This window comes from Rhipicephalus microplus, chromosome 2, assembly GCF_043290135.1.
Source record: "Rhipicephalus microplus isolate Deutch F79 chromosome 2, USDA_Rmic, whole genome shotgun sequence".
Lineage (NCBI taxonomy): Eukaryota > Metazoa > Arthropoda > Arachnida > Ixodida > Ixodidae > Rhipicephalus > Rhipicephalus microplus.
Genome location: NC_134701.1, coordinates 191,229,665 through 191,245,775, shown reverse-complemented (window position 1 = coordinate 191,245,775; position 16,111 = coordinate 191,229,665). Strand labels below are relative to the sequence as shown.

At 44.9% G+C, this 16,111-nt stretch overlaps 1 protein-coding gene across 1 annotated transcript in view; it reads left to right on the top strand.

The window, feature by feature from the left end:
• Nucleotides 1-14,171, top strand: part of LOC142793095 (Na(+)/citrate cotransporter-like) — a 35,495-nt gene extending 21,324 nt beyond the window's left edge. The window contains exons 10-14 of the mRNA XM_075885739.1: nucleotides 5,800-5,980; nucleotides 6,758-6,919; nucleotides 7,849-7,986; nucleotides 9,325-9,399; nucleotides 14,025-14,171. Coding sequence (XP_075741854.1) covers nucleotides 5,800-5,980; nucleotides 6,758-6,919; nucleotides 7,849-7,986; nucleotides 9,325-9,399; nucleotides 14,025-14,171 — 703 coding nt within the window. The remainder of the gene's footprint in view (nucleotides 1-5,799; nucleotides 5,981-6,757; nucleotides 6,920-7,848; nucleotides 7,987-9,324; nucleotides 9,400-14,024) is intronic.
• Nucleotides 14,172-16,111: the final 1,940 nt, after the last annotated feature.

Sequence of the window (16,111 nt, the reverse complement as noted above, 5' to 3'; positions counted from 1 at the left end):
TCAAGGTAAACAAGAGACAAATAAAACATAAATATGTGCATTTTGCATATTTACATGTTGGCATGCCATTTTTGCCGGCACATCGACAGTTCAGCCTACCAATACCAGGCCGGCCGAAAGACAAGTTTCACTCTTCCGTCATAGACCGACACAAAAGGGCAAGACCAGTGCCGAAGAAATTCCTCTTCACCGAGGAAGAAGAGCTCCTCCGACAAAACAGACAGCAGCTCCGAGTACAATCGTTCTAGGATCGGGTAGAGCGCGCGGCGGCGGCGGCCCGCTGCAACCGCCTCGCAGCGGTTGCGCCAGAGGCAGAAAGCGCCGGCAACAATGAGAAGACAAGCGAAGCGGCCTCGCGAACAACGCCCAGAAGAAACGAAGCGATTTACTCTGAGGCAGGGAAATCCAGCATGTACGGCTCTCCAAAAAACGCGAGCAATGATGCAATGCCTCAGAAAATGCTGATTTGTTTCCCGAAGGGAGCAGTTCGGACATGTTGCTGACTGGACTATTCTCCACCTTTCGAGGCGGTCGAGAGTGGGAAGTACACCCCATCCCAGGCGCCACATGAAGTCCCGAAGGTGTCCAGGCAGAAAAGAAGCCGTTAAGGAGCTCCAAGACACCCGTCTAGAGCGAGCACGGCGGGCTGGCGGGACCAACGGAAGCAACAAAGCAGCAGTTGTCTCAACTATGTGGTTGTTCAAAACATCTATGCCAGGACAGCTCGACTTGACATGGCGAAAAAATGCAACAGTTGTTGCATAAAACGCAGGAAGTGTTATTGACTGTGGCCCCCTGTTAAGTTGCGCATTAGGCATCAAATGGCGAAGGTGAGTACCCAGAAAGTAGTATGCAAGCGTTCGTGCGGGAGATTCCTCCCCTTGCACTAGGCGCAAAAGGAAACGCAGTGCCAGCAGCCGACAGCGTATGGACACTGAAGGGAAAGCAAAGCCTCCTTGAGCACGCTGCTGTCCCAGTGCCGCGCGAGAGACCAACTCAGTGCCGCCTGACCAAAAAAAGGAACACAAAGCAGACTGTAGTGATCGCACGATACGTAAAGATGGTTGCACGACGTGAGAAAGGTACCAAATGCGACCGCAAAATACAGTCTGCGCAAGGTACCTCCGCTCAAGAAGCGGGAAGTCAAAATCCTGTGCATCCTGAATTTTCAGTCTTACTTCCTCGAGAGCGTTTAACCAAACAGATTCGCAAATGCCGTAGTGATTGTATGAAATACCTAAAATACGAAGGGACGCGGCCGGCTGAATGGGAACACCGGCGCTAAGCCTGGAGTTTGGAGAGCCAATGAAGAAATACCGGGATTTGGAGATGTTCAACGCTGCACCTGAAATGTCGCCATACTGGGAAAATACATGCAGGCTGCGTGAAAGGCTATCTTCATCTGAAAGGTACAGGGTTATATCATCAGCGAAAGCTGTGACTTTCACGACACCGCTACCAGGAAGCGCAAGACCCCGGACACGTGAATCCGCGTCAAGAGCACGCAAGTATGGCTCAAGGCTGAGGACAAATAGCACAGGAGACAATGGACAACCCTGACGGACCCCACGTGTTATGGAAAAGGCAGCACTTTCCCAACCATCCAGAACTAGTGTGCTTTTCAGACCAGTGTACGTATTTTTAATCATTTTCACAAACGAATGAGAAAAGCCGAAGGCTGTGAGCACTTTAAAGATATACGCGTGCTCTAGTCGGTCAAACGCTTTTTCCTGGTCCAAAAACACAAGGATACCACGCGCAGATCGCGACAAAGTATAAGCTATGATATCCCGTGTCGTATATGACAAGCTGTGTATTTCTCGTCCAAGCACTGATGAAGTCTGGTGATGACCTATTAGGGTGTTCAACAGACCCCTCAAACGTTGAACGGCTACCGCCGCGAATATCTTATAGTCAACGTTGAGGAGCGTCATAGGTCTCCAATCTTCAGGATTAACAGAGGAAGAATCACCCTTTGGAATAAGCACAATGCGTCCATCTCGAAAACTTGATGGAAAGACACCGTCCTCGTAGCATCGCCGGATTACCGCGGTAATTGTAGCACCAATCTCATCCCAAAATGTCAAGTAAAACTCAACAGGTAAACCGTCTGGCCCTGGGGCCGTTCCACGTTTCATAGATTTCAGTGCCACCTTTACCTCTTCAGCCGACGGAGGGATGTGCAGGCAATCTGCAACTTCTTGAGGAATACGGGGCAAACTTCTAAGCATTGGCGGTGTTTCATCACAGTTAGTCCGCATGGCCGAACACGACATTGCTTCAAAATGCGCCAAGAAAACAGATCGATCACGCGTAGGAAGCCGCTGCGCAGGTGGTATTTGTGCTGTCATAGAGACAGGTGACTCTGATTGCCCAAAAAAGGAATGTCTCGCGTAGCGCAGCACCTCGGGATGTGCACATGGGTTGTGTCTACAGCGCCATGCTGCTGCCGCCAGGGACGAAGCAGCAGTCAAGCGCTGAAAGCGTTCACGCAGTTCACGCTGCCACGCTCGCATCAGAGGAGAAGGCGTCTCGGCGCGCAAAGCAATGCGTAACTTCATCGCGGTATCAGAAAGCTCTTCAGAAACGCGTCGACGAAGCGAACGCCCCTCCACTGCGCAGCGCAGGCGCCACTGTGTTTTAAGCGCATCCCAATCTTCAGGACCAGACGCCGTGAGCGACACACGTATTGCGCGTGACAAATCTGATCTTGAGCGCGCGTCCTGCAGGACGCGAACATCAAGACGCCATGGCTTTTCTGAGAAAGAAAATGGAACTTCGAGCTTCAAGACAATAGGCCGATGATCAGATACGTACACAGGAGAAGGTGGGAAGGACGGAACGCATAAATCAGAGACAAACGCCTCTAACGCTCGTGGGATATAAGCCCGGTCGAGCCTGCTGGAGGATCGTCCACGTCGCCATGTCCAAACAAAGGTATTTCCGTGCACTACATTGTGCGCGTCTAGTAATGAAAAGTGGTGGACAAGGCGGCGAAGCTCGCGTGAATTCCAAGCAGACCGGCCCCAGCCAGGACCTTGTACATCGGTTCGCGTATTTAGAACGCAGTTGAAGTCGCCAATCAAAATGACGTCACGACCGTCAAGAAAAAACACATCCAGGTCTCTAAAAAAGTCATTAGACTGTCCAGCTTGCGCTGGCCCATACACACACAGTATCCTTAATCTGAAAGAAAAGTAGCTACAGTCTAAAGCCAAAACCCTGCCCACGCCATCGTAAAAAGCATGATGATCCCTTAATAGAGCTCGGTTAAAAATAATAATACCTACTCCCGTAAAACGAGATGTAGCAAAAGAGAAATAACAATCTAGGTTGAACCTTCGTTTAAAAGCAAGCACGTCGGATAGCGAGAAAAAATTTGTTTCCTGGAGGAAACAAATTGCTAAAACCAAGGAGGTTACGCCCAGCGAGTTTAACGTGAACCCTTTCTGCTCAGATACTGTTCTAAGTGCCTCCTTCTGGTACTAGTATTTTTTTCCAATCATCAAATTCAAGGCAACTTTTATTGAAGATTACGTCACTAATACTAGTCTCTGTAAGTAATTTCATCATAAACAACTATCTTTTTGTTTATCATTAACATGTGCGGCTTTCCTTCTCATTTGAAAAGACATATGACATGAAGTATGAATTCGTGGTGTTTTTTTTTCTCTCTTTTGTCTTGTGCATGCGTTATTAGGAAGTAATTTGCTATGTCGCTCCTTGTGTTCACTATGAGCGTATGAAACACTCACCCCAAACAATCTTTATGCCACTTCTTGTTTCGACTATGTCCCCTTCTTTTTCGACTATGTCCCCTTCTGTTTCGACTATGTCCCCCGATAATGTCCACCTGCGTGGACCTAAAGGTCTGCGGTATGTAATAAATAAAAAAAGGGTGCGCGCGTGCCGCTCGTCTAGTCCGGCCGTGGAGTTGGCTACCTACAACTACGACTACTACATACATCCTGGAGGCACGACCGACGGCATAGAGAGCTTCCTCCCTAAATTTCGCGACATAGGATCAGGCCTCGGACGCAGGCGCCAAGCGCTGTGTTTTTCCGGGAAGCAGCTTGTATACGTGTCCTTGAGCGAGCCAAGCTCCTCGTCATAGTCGGGTTGCGTGGAACCCGACGTTGGAATAACTCCCACTCCTCAACATGCGTGCTAAAAGGCCAACTATTCCCATCCAACTAAAGCACGTCTTCCCCCCGCCCCTTCACTCCAAACGCAATCATCATCATTTCAGGGGTTCTAGACAAAGGTTGTCTCCTCCAAGTCGACAACGCTCTACTCCCCCCCCCCCCCCTAAAAAACTCAGCTTTTTCGCCTTGTATTCACAGAGTCAATTGTCCAAGGCATAGAAGTGGTACACCTTCATTCCGTATATGGTACACTCGTGACCCCATCAGATATCACGACCATACTCATTAGGGTATATATTGTCACATTCTCTTTCAATTCTTCTCGACACGATTCTCCTGGGTTCTCTCCACTTTTTTTGTTGTTGTCTCGGCAGTACCTTTCGACATTGTCCTGCCGCCCGGATAAAGTTACACGCCGCAGTATACGCTCGGTAAGCAATAACGATGGCCCAAGAAATTCGACAAGTTGCTCGAGCACGACTAACGGACGCGCATGATAATCAGAGGCACGTATATGACAGACGCTATTGTGACGTCCACCATGTACCCAGTAATGTGGTCCTGTGTTGGTCCCCCAGGCACCGCGTTGAAATTTCGGAGAAGTTACTTCCACGCTATTCCAGACACGAGCGTATTTTACGCGAAGCGACCGGCGTCACCTGCGGAATAGACCTCTAGTGAAACCACCATAACAGTATCGAGTGGCCCTTTTCTCGCACAAACAGGTGAGGAAAAAAGTGGTCATGAAACATCACTTCTCGAATAGAGAGGAGGTCCCGTGCCCTGACCCTCACTCTCCGCGCGAGTTTACAAACGACTCTTGACACATCGGTGAGCGGGAAATATCTGAGGCGAGAAAGAAAGTTTAGGAGACAAATGTGTGGCCAAGCCACCGATGGCTCTATCTTTTATCACATGTTATCTGGGACGTCATTGATGATGTCTTACTTTACGTGTCCTGCGCTGGTGTCATGCGAGGTCACGTGCGTTTTTATATATTCCGTTCCCCTGGCTTGAATGAAATGTTGAAAGTTAGCACCTGTGTGTCATGCGTGCGTGTTGTTTGTCGTTGTGCACTTAGAATTTACTGACCATGCCATGTCATACCAACATGCCTAAACCACTATAATTGTGTCCCACAATCTTATTGCCGTTGACACGTGCATATGAAGGGAACAAGGTGACAACCGCCCCCCATGTAACGTAACAGGGTTGGGGCATTTTTTTATTTGTGCTTTGACTTATAGTAGAGAAGGAGAGTGTTGCGATGGACCTTCAGCCCCTTCTGACACAGGAGAACCTGCGCATGCATATGTCTGTGACCACAATATTTTCCACAAAATTGGCCTAGTGACAGACTCCTTACTGATTTTCAGCAGGTGAAAGTTCGTTAATGTGATCATAAATGTAAGCACAAGGGTATTTTTGCATTTATTCACCCTCGAAGTGTGCCCACTCTGGCGGAAATTTAGCACGTGTCCTTGAGTTTCATACGTCATGCAACCATGATGAGTCGTGTGTAAATAAAACTTAGTGCGTTAATATTCTGGCAACATTAAACTGAACCTTTCAGGAAATAGTTTGCTTCTCCCATGACAGCCCATATCACACAATCACGGCCCTAAAATACTGCACATTTTTTTTTCTCGTACAGGAACATCACGCCAAGCGTGCCCGTGCTGTTGATTGTCATTTTGATTTTTGTGGTTCCAAAGGACCCAACGCACGGCTTCCAAAACTTAGGCCTCCTTACATGGGAGGAGGCCAATTCTAAAGCTCATTGGGGCGTCGTGCTCGTCATCTGCAGTGGCTTGACGCTTGCCGAGGCTTCCAAGGTTAGTGCTGTTCGCCTCCTCAACGGCGACACAACCTAAAAAGCCTGCCATATCTCAAATGCAGTTAAGCGAATTAAGGGTTCGGAAGTCACTGTATTTGACGGTGCACTTCACCCTGTGATCAAGTAACCATAAGTTCATGTTATACAGGCAGACAGGGCAATCACCGCACTGTGTATTTCGTAGGATCCAATGTTTTGACACTGGACTCACCTTCGTCCCTGCTTGTCTCCACACATCAAAAGCGCGTTCATCTTTGTTCAGCTGAAAATAGTTATCTGCGTGTTAACGTCCCACCCAAGAAAAAATGTATTCCCTTATTAACAATGCACATAAACGTTTGCAGTGGCAATGTAGGTGGTGAATTCACAAAATTAGTTTTCATTTAACCTGCGGATTCTGTGACCGAGATTTTCGCACCGTTATACGCACTGTCTAAACAATTGTACTGTGAAAAGGGTTCATATTTTACTCCACAACTTTCTTCAATGCCTGTGCAGGAGAACTGTAGACATCACAATGGTATCACGGTTAAGTTATCGGTTAAGTTACCAGGGCTTAAGTTATCGTATACAAGCCCCAATTTGTGCTGATACTATAGGAGCTGATACTATAATAAGCGACTGGTTCTAGCCAAGTTATGATGAGCGGAGAGGTAAATTGTGTTCCCACCTATTTTAATAAGGGTGAAGTATTTCTCTGACTTAAACGCCCTTTCCCATTTTTTTTTCTGCCCACCTGCGAAACTCGCCATTTAAATGCATTGTCGGCCCACAGGTGTCGGGTCTCTCTGCGATCCTGGTGGACCACCTGCGGGCCCTGAAAGCGTTGCCGAGCTACGTGGTGGTGTCCATTCTCTGCTTCGCCGCCTCCATTCTGACCGAATTCACGAGCAACGCGGCAGTCAGTGTCATCACGCTACCCATCGTACTCGAGATGGTGAAGCGTTCTCTTCAACAAACCTCGCTGGTCATAGTCGATCTAGCGGAATACATACTCGTATTCGGTGCATGTGCCATTTGCCATTTCGCGGTGCAGCGATGTAATGGTAGCGATGATTGTCAATATGGTGATGTTGATAAAGAAAGCTATTCCTTCAGTGTGCTAGAGCATGACTACCTAATGTTCACGGCCTAGTTCTTTGATTATCAGAGTTGGGAAGTGGAGTCGGCAAACGGAGCCTATAGCCAAAAGTCACATGCAGCACCACATCAGAATTTGAGAGCAGCTTGTTAGTAACCAAGGAATGCCTAATTTTGTGTCAGAACTGCAGACATCCAAAAAAATTAATGACTCTCGCTAACTACCAAGGCCTTCTCGTATCATTTAATATTTGCTGCACTTGAGAAAGATAATAAATAATAAAGCCTATTTTAAAGAATGAACTTCAAGTGCGAAAGGTGCCATATACTTTGGCAAAAATGTCAATAACCAATTGTTCGCGCTACTACAGCGAAAGGTACGTTCAATACACGTTCCTGGGTGAGTGAGTGCACGAGGCTGAATGTACATTCGTATCATGAATACATAGGTATAGGTCACAGTTTCAAATCATTTTTGACCTAAGCAATCCCGAAACAGTGTCCTGGCATGTTTACTCATACCTTATTTTTATGTTGTCTTTAAGCTTTAGTGTGTTGTGGCTGGTGATAGGGGTTAGCGTATGACTTTGCCAAGATTATAGCCCCATTTGACGTCGTGTATGTGCTATCAAGGCTTACGCTTTCGTTTAATATATCGATGCACCATATAATACAAGCGTGTAAAAAAACTGCATACGTAAAGAATAGAAGTAGCTTTGTATCGTTGCTGTTATTGCCAAAAAAACCTTTTGTTCTGACAGCACCGTGTGACGCGACTGTGCGCAGGCCGTGGCGCTTGAAGTCCACCCGTTGTATTTCGCCATACCGGTGGCCATCGCCTGCTCTTTTTCGTTCATGCTTCCGGCGGCCACCCCGCCCAATGCCATTGTCTACGAGATGGGCAAATTCAAGATATCAGACATGGTGCGTGTGCCATGACGTGCGGCCTTCAAGAATCTTGTTGGGTGAAAGCAATAATGGCAAATCACAAATCTCGGTGCTTGGAGTAAGTGTAGGGAAGACGTTTTCAAGAGTAGGATACGTTAGCAGTCCCGACATACTCTTAGACTGATTGGTGAGTCACCACAGCATTGCCGCATGGGATATTTAGCCCTCGTTAAGTTTGCCCCACTATTTTAATTTACATATAGTTCATTGTTAGATAAACAAAAAAAAAGAAATTCTCTTGGAATGTTCAAGCAGTGCGCTAAAGAGTCTGAGTTATTATGTTGCAAAACTACTATATCGTGATTGTGAATCAAAAGTTCCTTTTTCTATGGGCTAGAAGCCTTGTTTAAAGCTCATGTCAGACATAAGATAATGTATTTATATTTCATTGAGCTTCTGAATAACCTTAAAATAAATACCTGTGCAAGATGATGTTTATTCTTCCCCCATCGCTTTTATGTTGGAATCTCGAAGTGCACAGTGATTATTGACGAGGTGTTCTAATACTAGTACTTCAATATTCCACACTCAGATACAAAATAGCGCGGTGTGTTGTTTACAACTCATTACAATTACAAATGGGAGCAGCTTGATGAACTTGACTGAAGATGGCTGGTGCCTCTATGCGATGAAATTTCTGGTTTAGAGTAGAAACCCTAATATCGTTAGTATATGGCCTAACTCCATCTAGACCAAACTAATGTTGTTCTTCTAACAATTATTTCACACCAGACGTATTTTGCTCCGCGTGCAAATATTTGTATCTGGGACGTCAAATGCGCATTGAATATCAACGCTGTGTTACGTGCCAGGGGATTCCCTTAGTACGTGTGGTTCTTGGCTAAACTTGTATTGTGCTCTTCAGGGTGCATTCAACAGCATAGCGAATGGAAACACCAGTACGTACTCTAACATGTTAAGCAGTAGTTGATCTGGCCATACTTATATATACATATCGGTCACTACATAAAAACAGCATTGGGCATCTTTGTCTTCAGGTAAGTGTTTTTCGAAACGCAATCGACGTACTACTTTTATTACTTAGTTGTAGAATATGTCTCTGACGAGATAGTTATCAGCTCAATTTTAGTCTCTCCTACCTAATCAAGTTTTAAGAAATGTTTTGTCAACGGCAAAAGAACTTTTGCGAGGGAGAGTTGAATACTCATAGTGTGGCCGCGTATTACTAATATAGTCGGTAGTAATGCGTACGCATCCATATTAAGCGCACATCTTTAACTCTCTGCGAAAAGTTCAAGATAGCACCAGTGTTTAATTTCATTCTTCTTCACTCGCACGTGTTCATATTCACAGGTGGCTCCAGGCTTCATCATGAACATGGCGTGCGTCACCGTGGAGCTCATCAGCATCCACACGATGGGGCCGCTCGTATTCGGCGTGCACAATTTTCCGGCGTGGGCAGCAACAAACCAGACTGATACGCCGGCTCTTTCCGCATGAGCTGTGCGCTCATTAATGACCGTTAGTGAGTCCTCGCGTGCACTCACGCTAAATATAGCAATCAATAACGTAACTGCATTTACTATTCGGTTTCTCGCCGTAACTCACTGAGATTTTTTCAATGTTCTCCAGAACTCACGCCAACTATGCCGCTAACAGTTTGACGACTTGCCAAGACCAAATCATAAGTTCCAAAAGCACGAGTGCTTTTGCGTACATGCACAGTAAGCCATGGATACTTTGATTTTATTTTGTCTGTGAGGTTTAACGCCCCAAAACCACCATATGAATATGAGGGACGCTGTAGTGAAGGACTCCGGAAATTTCGACCACCTGGGGTTCTTTAGCGTGTCACCGAAATCTGAGCACACGGGTCTTTAATATTTTCGCCTCTATTCAAAATGCAGCCGCCACAGCCGGGATTCGATCCCGCGACCTGTGGGTCAGTAAAGCTGAGAACTTTTTCCACTAGAACACGGTGGCGGGGCACCATTAACACTTTTCTGCGTGCTGTCAACGACTTGCTAAACTTTCTTATGCGCGTGATATTGCGAAAGAGCGGTAAAAACATAACGCATTGTTTTATTAAAAACTAATTCATTTACTGAATATTTAAAGTCGACAGCTGTGCAATGTCGACTGTTTTGCACAGTGTAATAGACTAGTAGAGATTATGCAAATATCGCATTGAATGTTCTTTATTCGAAAAAAAAAGAACCATGCGAATGTAATAAAGGGGATTTTTTGCGTTTTCGTACTGTTTTTTTTTTCGACATGTCTTTTTTTTTTCAGCGAATTCTCTAAATATCACTATGTATTCAACTTGTAAAGAGGAAGAAGATTATGTGCCTCAGTGGGTCACGCCTTTAGCGAGAGGAGCCAAGCGCGAGCGTTTGCCCCGAGTGCTGCGATTCCTGGGTCCGTTGCCGCCGTCCGCTTTCCGCATCAATAGACCTGCTGTGCAAGTACTACTTGCGCTAATAAACCCCATTTCAGCGTGGTGGAGGTGCGGGGTAACTCAACCTGGAACTCCGCAGCAGGAAACTACCTGCCATCCTAGAAATGGCTGAAGAAAACACCCAGCAAGGTGCGACCCAGCCTTCGATAGTCATCGTGACCCACTGCGGCCCATAATCTTCTTCCTCTCTACAAACTTATGATTCTTTTTAGGAATAGTGATAAGGTTTATGCTATTTCATAGAGATCTACATACACTCTCAGTAAAGTTTTCTCTAAATAAAACTTCCATAACTTCCAAGAGAATTAGAGCTTACTTTCCCAAGCCCAAGAATTTTGTTTAGGAAAAGGTAAATTTCCTACACTGGAACATGGCATCCTTTGTGAATCTCGTACCACTCCACTTTTTTTTTGTATTTGACGCAGGTACTTAAGATGGTGTCATCAGTTTCAAATAAGAGCCCTTTAAGTTGACTACCAACACCGATATCGTGTTTACCGAAGACTGTCAAAAAATAGGGATGATGAAAATTGCATGTGATGATACAATATATCTTCCCATTGCACAGCATGCTTACATGCAGCAGTACTGTTATTGAAGATAACAAACTTGCGAAACGCCTAACTATTGTCTTGATTCAGAAAGCTGCATTGGGAAGAGCAAGGATAACCAACCTTAGGGAAACCCTTAAGCTTCCCTTTTCTTACGGCAAGAAGATGGCACCGTTGGGTCCAATGCTCACATTGATGTTTCATTCGCTGGCCACACTACGCTTCTCGGTGGACACCTCAGCCACGCAGTGGGGGAAAGAACGTATTTGTGCGTGCAATTAACCACCTCAAACTCTGACAGTTTGCTTACTATACGTACAGTTGCAAGGTAGGACAGCCACCCTATAACTGAATATTTTGACAGCCAGCCAAGTACCTACTGCACGTACACTTTCTGCGCTTTCCCGATGCTTTGGCTCACTACAATGACGCTTATGATATTTGTTACAAAGCTCCACGTAATGTACGGCAATTTGGAAGTAACCCATACGATATATTTTTCAGTTAAAATATGTGCGTGAATCTACATCTTCACAGAAAGTTCTATTCAATAGAGCTCATATTAGGCCCAAATTCTGGCCCACATTAGCACGTTTCCTCTGCATGAAGTTTCCGTAAACGTCAAAAAGAGTAGTGGGTTATCATTAGCTATCGCATATATGTGAATGTCACCAGTAGCGAAGTAGGTAGTCAACTTTTTTGAGGTAGAGATGAACTTATCACGTATCCGGGCTATGCTTTCGAGTATATATAGCATACGTTGGCAGTCTCAACGTATGCTGAGCTCCATTGGCGGCAAACCATAGCATTCAATTATGTGATATTTTGGTCTCACAATATATTGCGCGCTTATATATATATATATACATGAGAAGTCCTTTTGGTATGTTGAAGCGGCGTGCCGCAGCTGTTCGACTGAAGGTCCTCCAGTAAATGTATAATAACTTTTTTTTTCTTAGCGCACACTGACACCTGGACAAAAAAAGTGTGCGCTAAGAACGTTATTGTGCGTTTATACCAACCATTCAGTCTTGCAGTTCCACTCCAGTAAATGTGTTAAAAATAAGGCATTGTTATTTCGATTCGGTAGTTGCTTTTGCTTTGAAGCTGGACACACACAAACGGGGCCATACTCATTTCCCTCCAGCCCCCTCCCCCAAACGAAATATTTTCACCGACTCTTTCTTTCTTTCTTTTCTTTTTATTTTTTTTCTTTTTCCTTCTTCCTTTATTCCTCTTTTCTTACTTGCTTTATTTTTTCTCACTTTCCTTTTTTCTTTAAGGGACTTGTCTAGTCTTCATGCTTGTGGCTTCGAGCATGCTTGCGGCTTTGATTATCTAGTTTTGGCTTTTTCTTACGATAACGAAATCGCTCGTTGCTAATCTGTGAGCTAATACGAATTGGTGAGATTAACACGTTATAGTGGTGGTGCGGGGCGAGCTTTGTGATCTTCACCTTGCTTCAAAGCGGCCGCGTGCCAGACTCAGCCGGAAGAATGAATTTTAGGTGAAACCGTGTTGTGCTATCCATCATTACCGAATTGGCTTGAACACCATGCGTTGCAGCTCCTGTAGACATTGGCACCAGATTTGTCGGTAAAGAGCACATTTACGAAACTCATTGTTCATTCTACTTGACGCTCGCTGCCAAAGATGGCTGACCCTTATAAGCGGTAAAAATGTGGTGGATAGTCGCCAGCCTAACTTCCTTCGAATATGACCCACCTCAATTTAGGTCAAACCAACCATGTCATTGACAAAGTCATTTTGCACCAAATCTAGTTTAAGTATATGCCAGCAAAGATTTCGACATGGGGTGGAAACCGCGCATTGAATGTCATCGTTAGGATAAACGCCATTTGTGGCTGTCGACAAAGTTCTTGGTCTGTACTACATATGTGCAGTGCCTTCGAGAGTGCATGCAACATCATAGTTATTTGAATTAGGTGTACATGCTCTAACGGCCAAATAAAGTGTCGTTGAAAGGACCATGAAACTGTAGGATATATGTATAAGTTACAACTATACGGAAAACTTGAATTCCTTCTCTTTGTCTTCGGGTAAGTGTATTAAGTGCACTCCTCGTATTACTTTATTTGTGAATATGAGTCTTTGACGAAAGAGTTGCGTTATCAGCTATAACCTATTCCCGCTTATCTAATCGCGTTCCAAACAAAGCTCTATATGATTCGAAACAAAATTTACTCAGCAACAGCTTAATACCTATGATGTGGTAAGATGTTATTAATCGTAGTCGGAGTTAATTCACACGGGCCACGAGGTCATTACCATCCTCTCAAGTGGTGCCGGCCGCAACATTGAACAGGTCTACGTTCCGTTCTAGACCAACACAATTCTCCAAAACAGAATAGCACGGGCCTCGACGGTAATGAGGCGGCCGATGCGGCAGCCCATGCGCTCACTCTCCGCGCACCATCTTAATCCCGTACCAATCCGCACCTCGGAACCAGCCCTGGCCTACAGCTTTAAGTAGATGACAAAATATTACCAATCCGGCCATCATATCCGTCCAAGCCTCTGTAAAGGCATCACAAAGGCGGAGGAGCAAATCCTGCTTCGTCTTTACACTAAACCCTATTGTGCCCGGCCATCCTAAAACACTTCAACGCCGCTTTCACGCGGAAATGCAAGAACTGTGAGGAAAATTACTGTGATATTTTTCGCGTGGTGTGTACATGCCGAAAAAAAACCCCCTAAACGACCCGACCCTTCGCGGGAGGACTGGGCGGCAGCTCTGCTCGGCTGCTCTCACCTGACTGCCCAATGGGTCTTGGTTGAGCGTGCCAGGGCCGTAGCCGATGCCAATGGGACCTCGTAAGGGGGAGCCGATCTACAGTGTTAGTACGGGGCGGCCCTTTAGAGACTACTCGCCGCCGTTCCCGTACATAACTTCCATAAATAAACGTCTTATATGACCACCACCTCCCGCGTCGTGCGCAGGGATCAAATTCTCTCTAAAGAGTACAAGAGAGTGCTAGCGCTTAATTCCATTAGTCTGCACTCGAGCGTGTTTTGATTCGCAGGCGTCTCCAGGCTTCTTAATGAACACGGTCTGCGTCACCGCGGAGCTCATCAACATCCACCCACTGGAGTCCCTCTTATTCGGTGTGTACAATTACTCGGCGAGGGCGGCACAGAACCGCACCGAGACGCCGGCTCCTTCTGGATGAGCTGAGGCCTCATTAAAAGACCAAACGCAATTTCTCGCGTGGTCTCCCATTACATTTTGCAAACATTATCGTAGTTGCACTTTATGATTTGGCATTGTGCCGTATATCACTGTTCTTTTTTTGTATGTTTTCAAAAACTCGGGGAAAGTACCATTTGAGTTCAAGCTCCCATAACCAGTTATCGCAATATCCCCATTTCCCAAAAGCAAGTCGTAGCGCAGTACTTCAAACACGACGCTTAAGGGAACACAGATTCGTTTTAAGGCCATGCGTATTCTTTCATCCAAAGTTTTTAGTGACCAGTCATCAATGACTCAGTAAGCATCATCACGCACGTAATAATATAAAGAAGCTGTGAATGCTTGACACATTGCTTAATTATTGAATTCACTCACAGAATTATTTACAGCAACAGCTGTGCAATATTGACTATTTGACATACTGTCATAGAATGGGAGAGAGATAAGTATGATTTTCAATGTTCTTCCCTCCAAAAAATATTATATATATATATATATATATATATATATATATATATATATATATATATATATATATATATATATATATATATATATATATATATATATATATATATATATATATATGCGTGCATACACATAGTACTATTTTTCATAAGGGGTTATTTCAATTTTTTTATTAGTAGAGTCTCCCAATATCATCGAAGGGGACAAATATTGTGTATGTAATTTCTTAGGCTATATTGTTTAAACAAAATTCTTCATGATTTTTCTTGAAGATACTTTCAAATATTTTTGTAACTTATTTTTATGAAGCGAAAACTTGTGTTTTGAAAGAGTTCATGAGCAACACTCCCGTCTAAATTTGTTTTAGGCCCGTATTTTATTCAGCAGTTCCTTCTTAGCGCACACTCACGCGAACGCAAAAGCCATAGCAACGGTAACACCGACTTTATTATGCACTTTTCTATTCGTTTTTGCACGTTTTTTCCCTGTTATGCACGTTTATGCATATCATATTATATTCCCCTGTTATGCACGTTTCTATTCCCCTGTTCTCTGCGCTAATAAAATAAAGACGTACCTGCTTTCACCCCATCACCGAACTCGAGGTTCCCTCAACATTTCGTACCGGCTCTACCGAGATCATTTAGTGCTTTCACGTCCGGATGTTATTTGGTTTCCCTAGCGAAAAAATTTCTCCCATCACAACATTGTCGTTACGCACTCGTTTTCACCGCATTTTTCTTCGGTCTTCGAAAGAACTCGCAGGATTCCTTGCGTATGCACCTAAGATGACTCAAAAGCAAAAGCGTCTTTTCTTCTTAATGAATGTGTAAAGCAGCACACTACACGAGCTTCACGTGCCACTGCCGAGCGCCGTCTTCATTTTCTTCTCTAGAGGTTGCGTGGTGTACGGTTTTGTTCCACGCCCGAATGAGGGCGCCACAACAGCACCGTGTGGCGTTAGTGTACATGACGTCACCTCGGAAAGTATGACGTCAGGACGTCATGCAAAATCGACCACGGGATGACGTCATATGGGGACGTCATCACCTGGTCACTTTCTAAATCGCTCGTCCTCAGCACCATGGGGTGGTCCCCGTTGATAGTCCCATACCCGCTTGATGAGGCATCTAAGCATTTCGCCCTAATAACCACAACGGTTCATTACATGCTCTAAATCTGACGTCGCATGCAGGCTAACGGCCTTAAGAGTAAAGAATGATGCATGTGAACGTGGGTAAGAGAGACTAGCTGCTCAGAGCCCTGTTGTGTGCATACCAATACACAAACACCTAAGTATGTCACAGTGAAATGACGGAAGGTTGGGCTATGGCAGCACTTCGTCATTATAGAATCTTGTGAAAAACAAAAGTCAGTGTTTGTGTTTCCTAGATTGGTGTAGTTATACAGTCGGAGTCTCCTGCTTGTTTAGGGTATTGAGTTTCAACCACT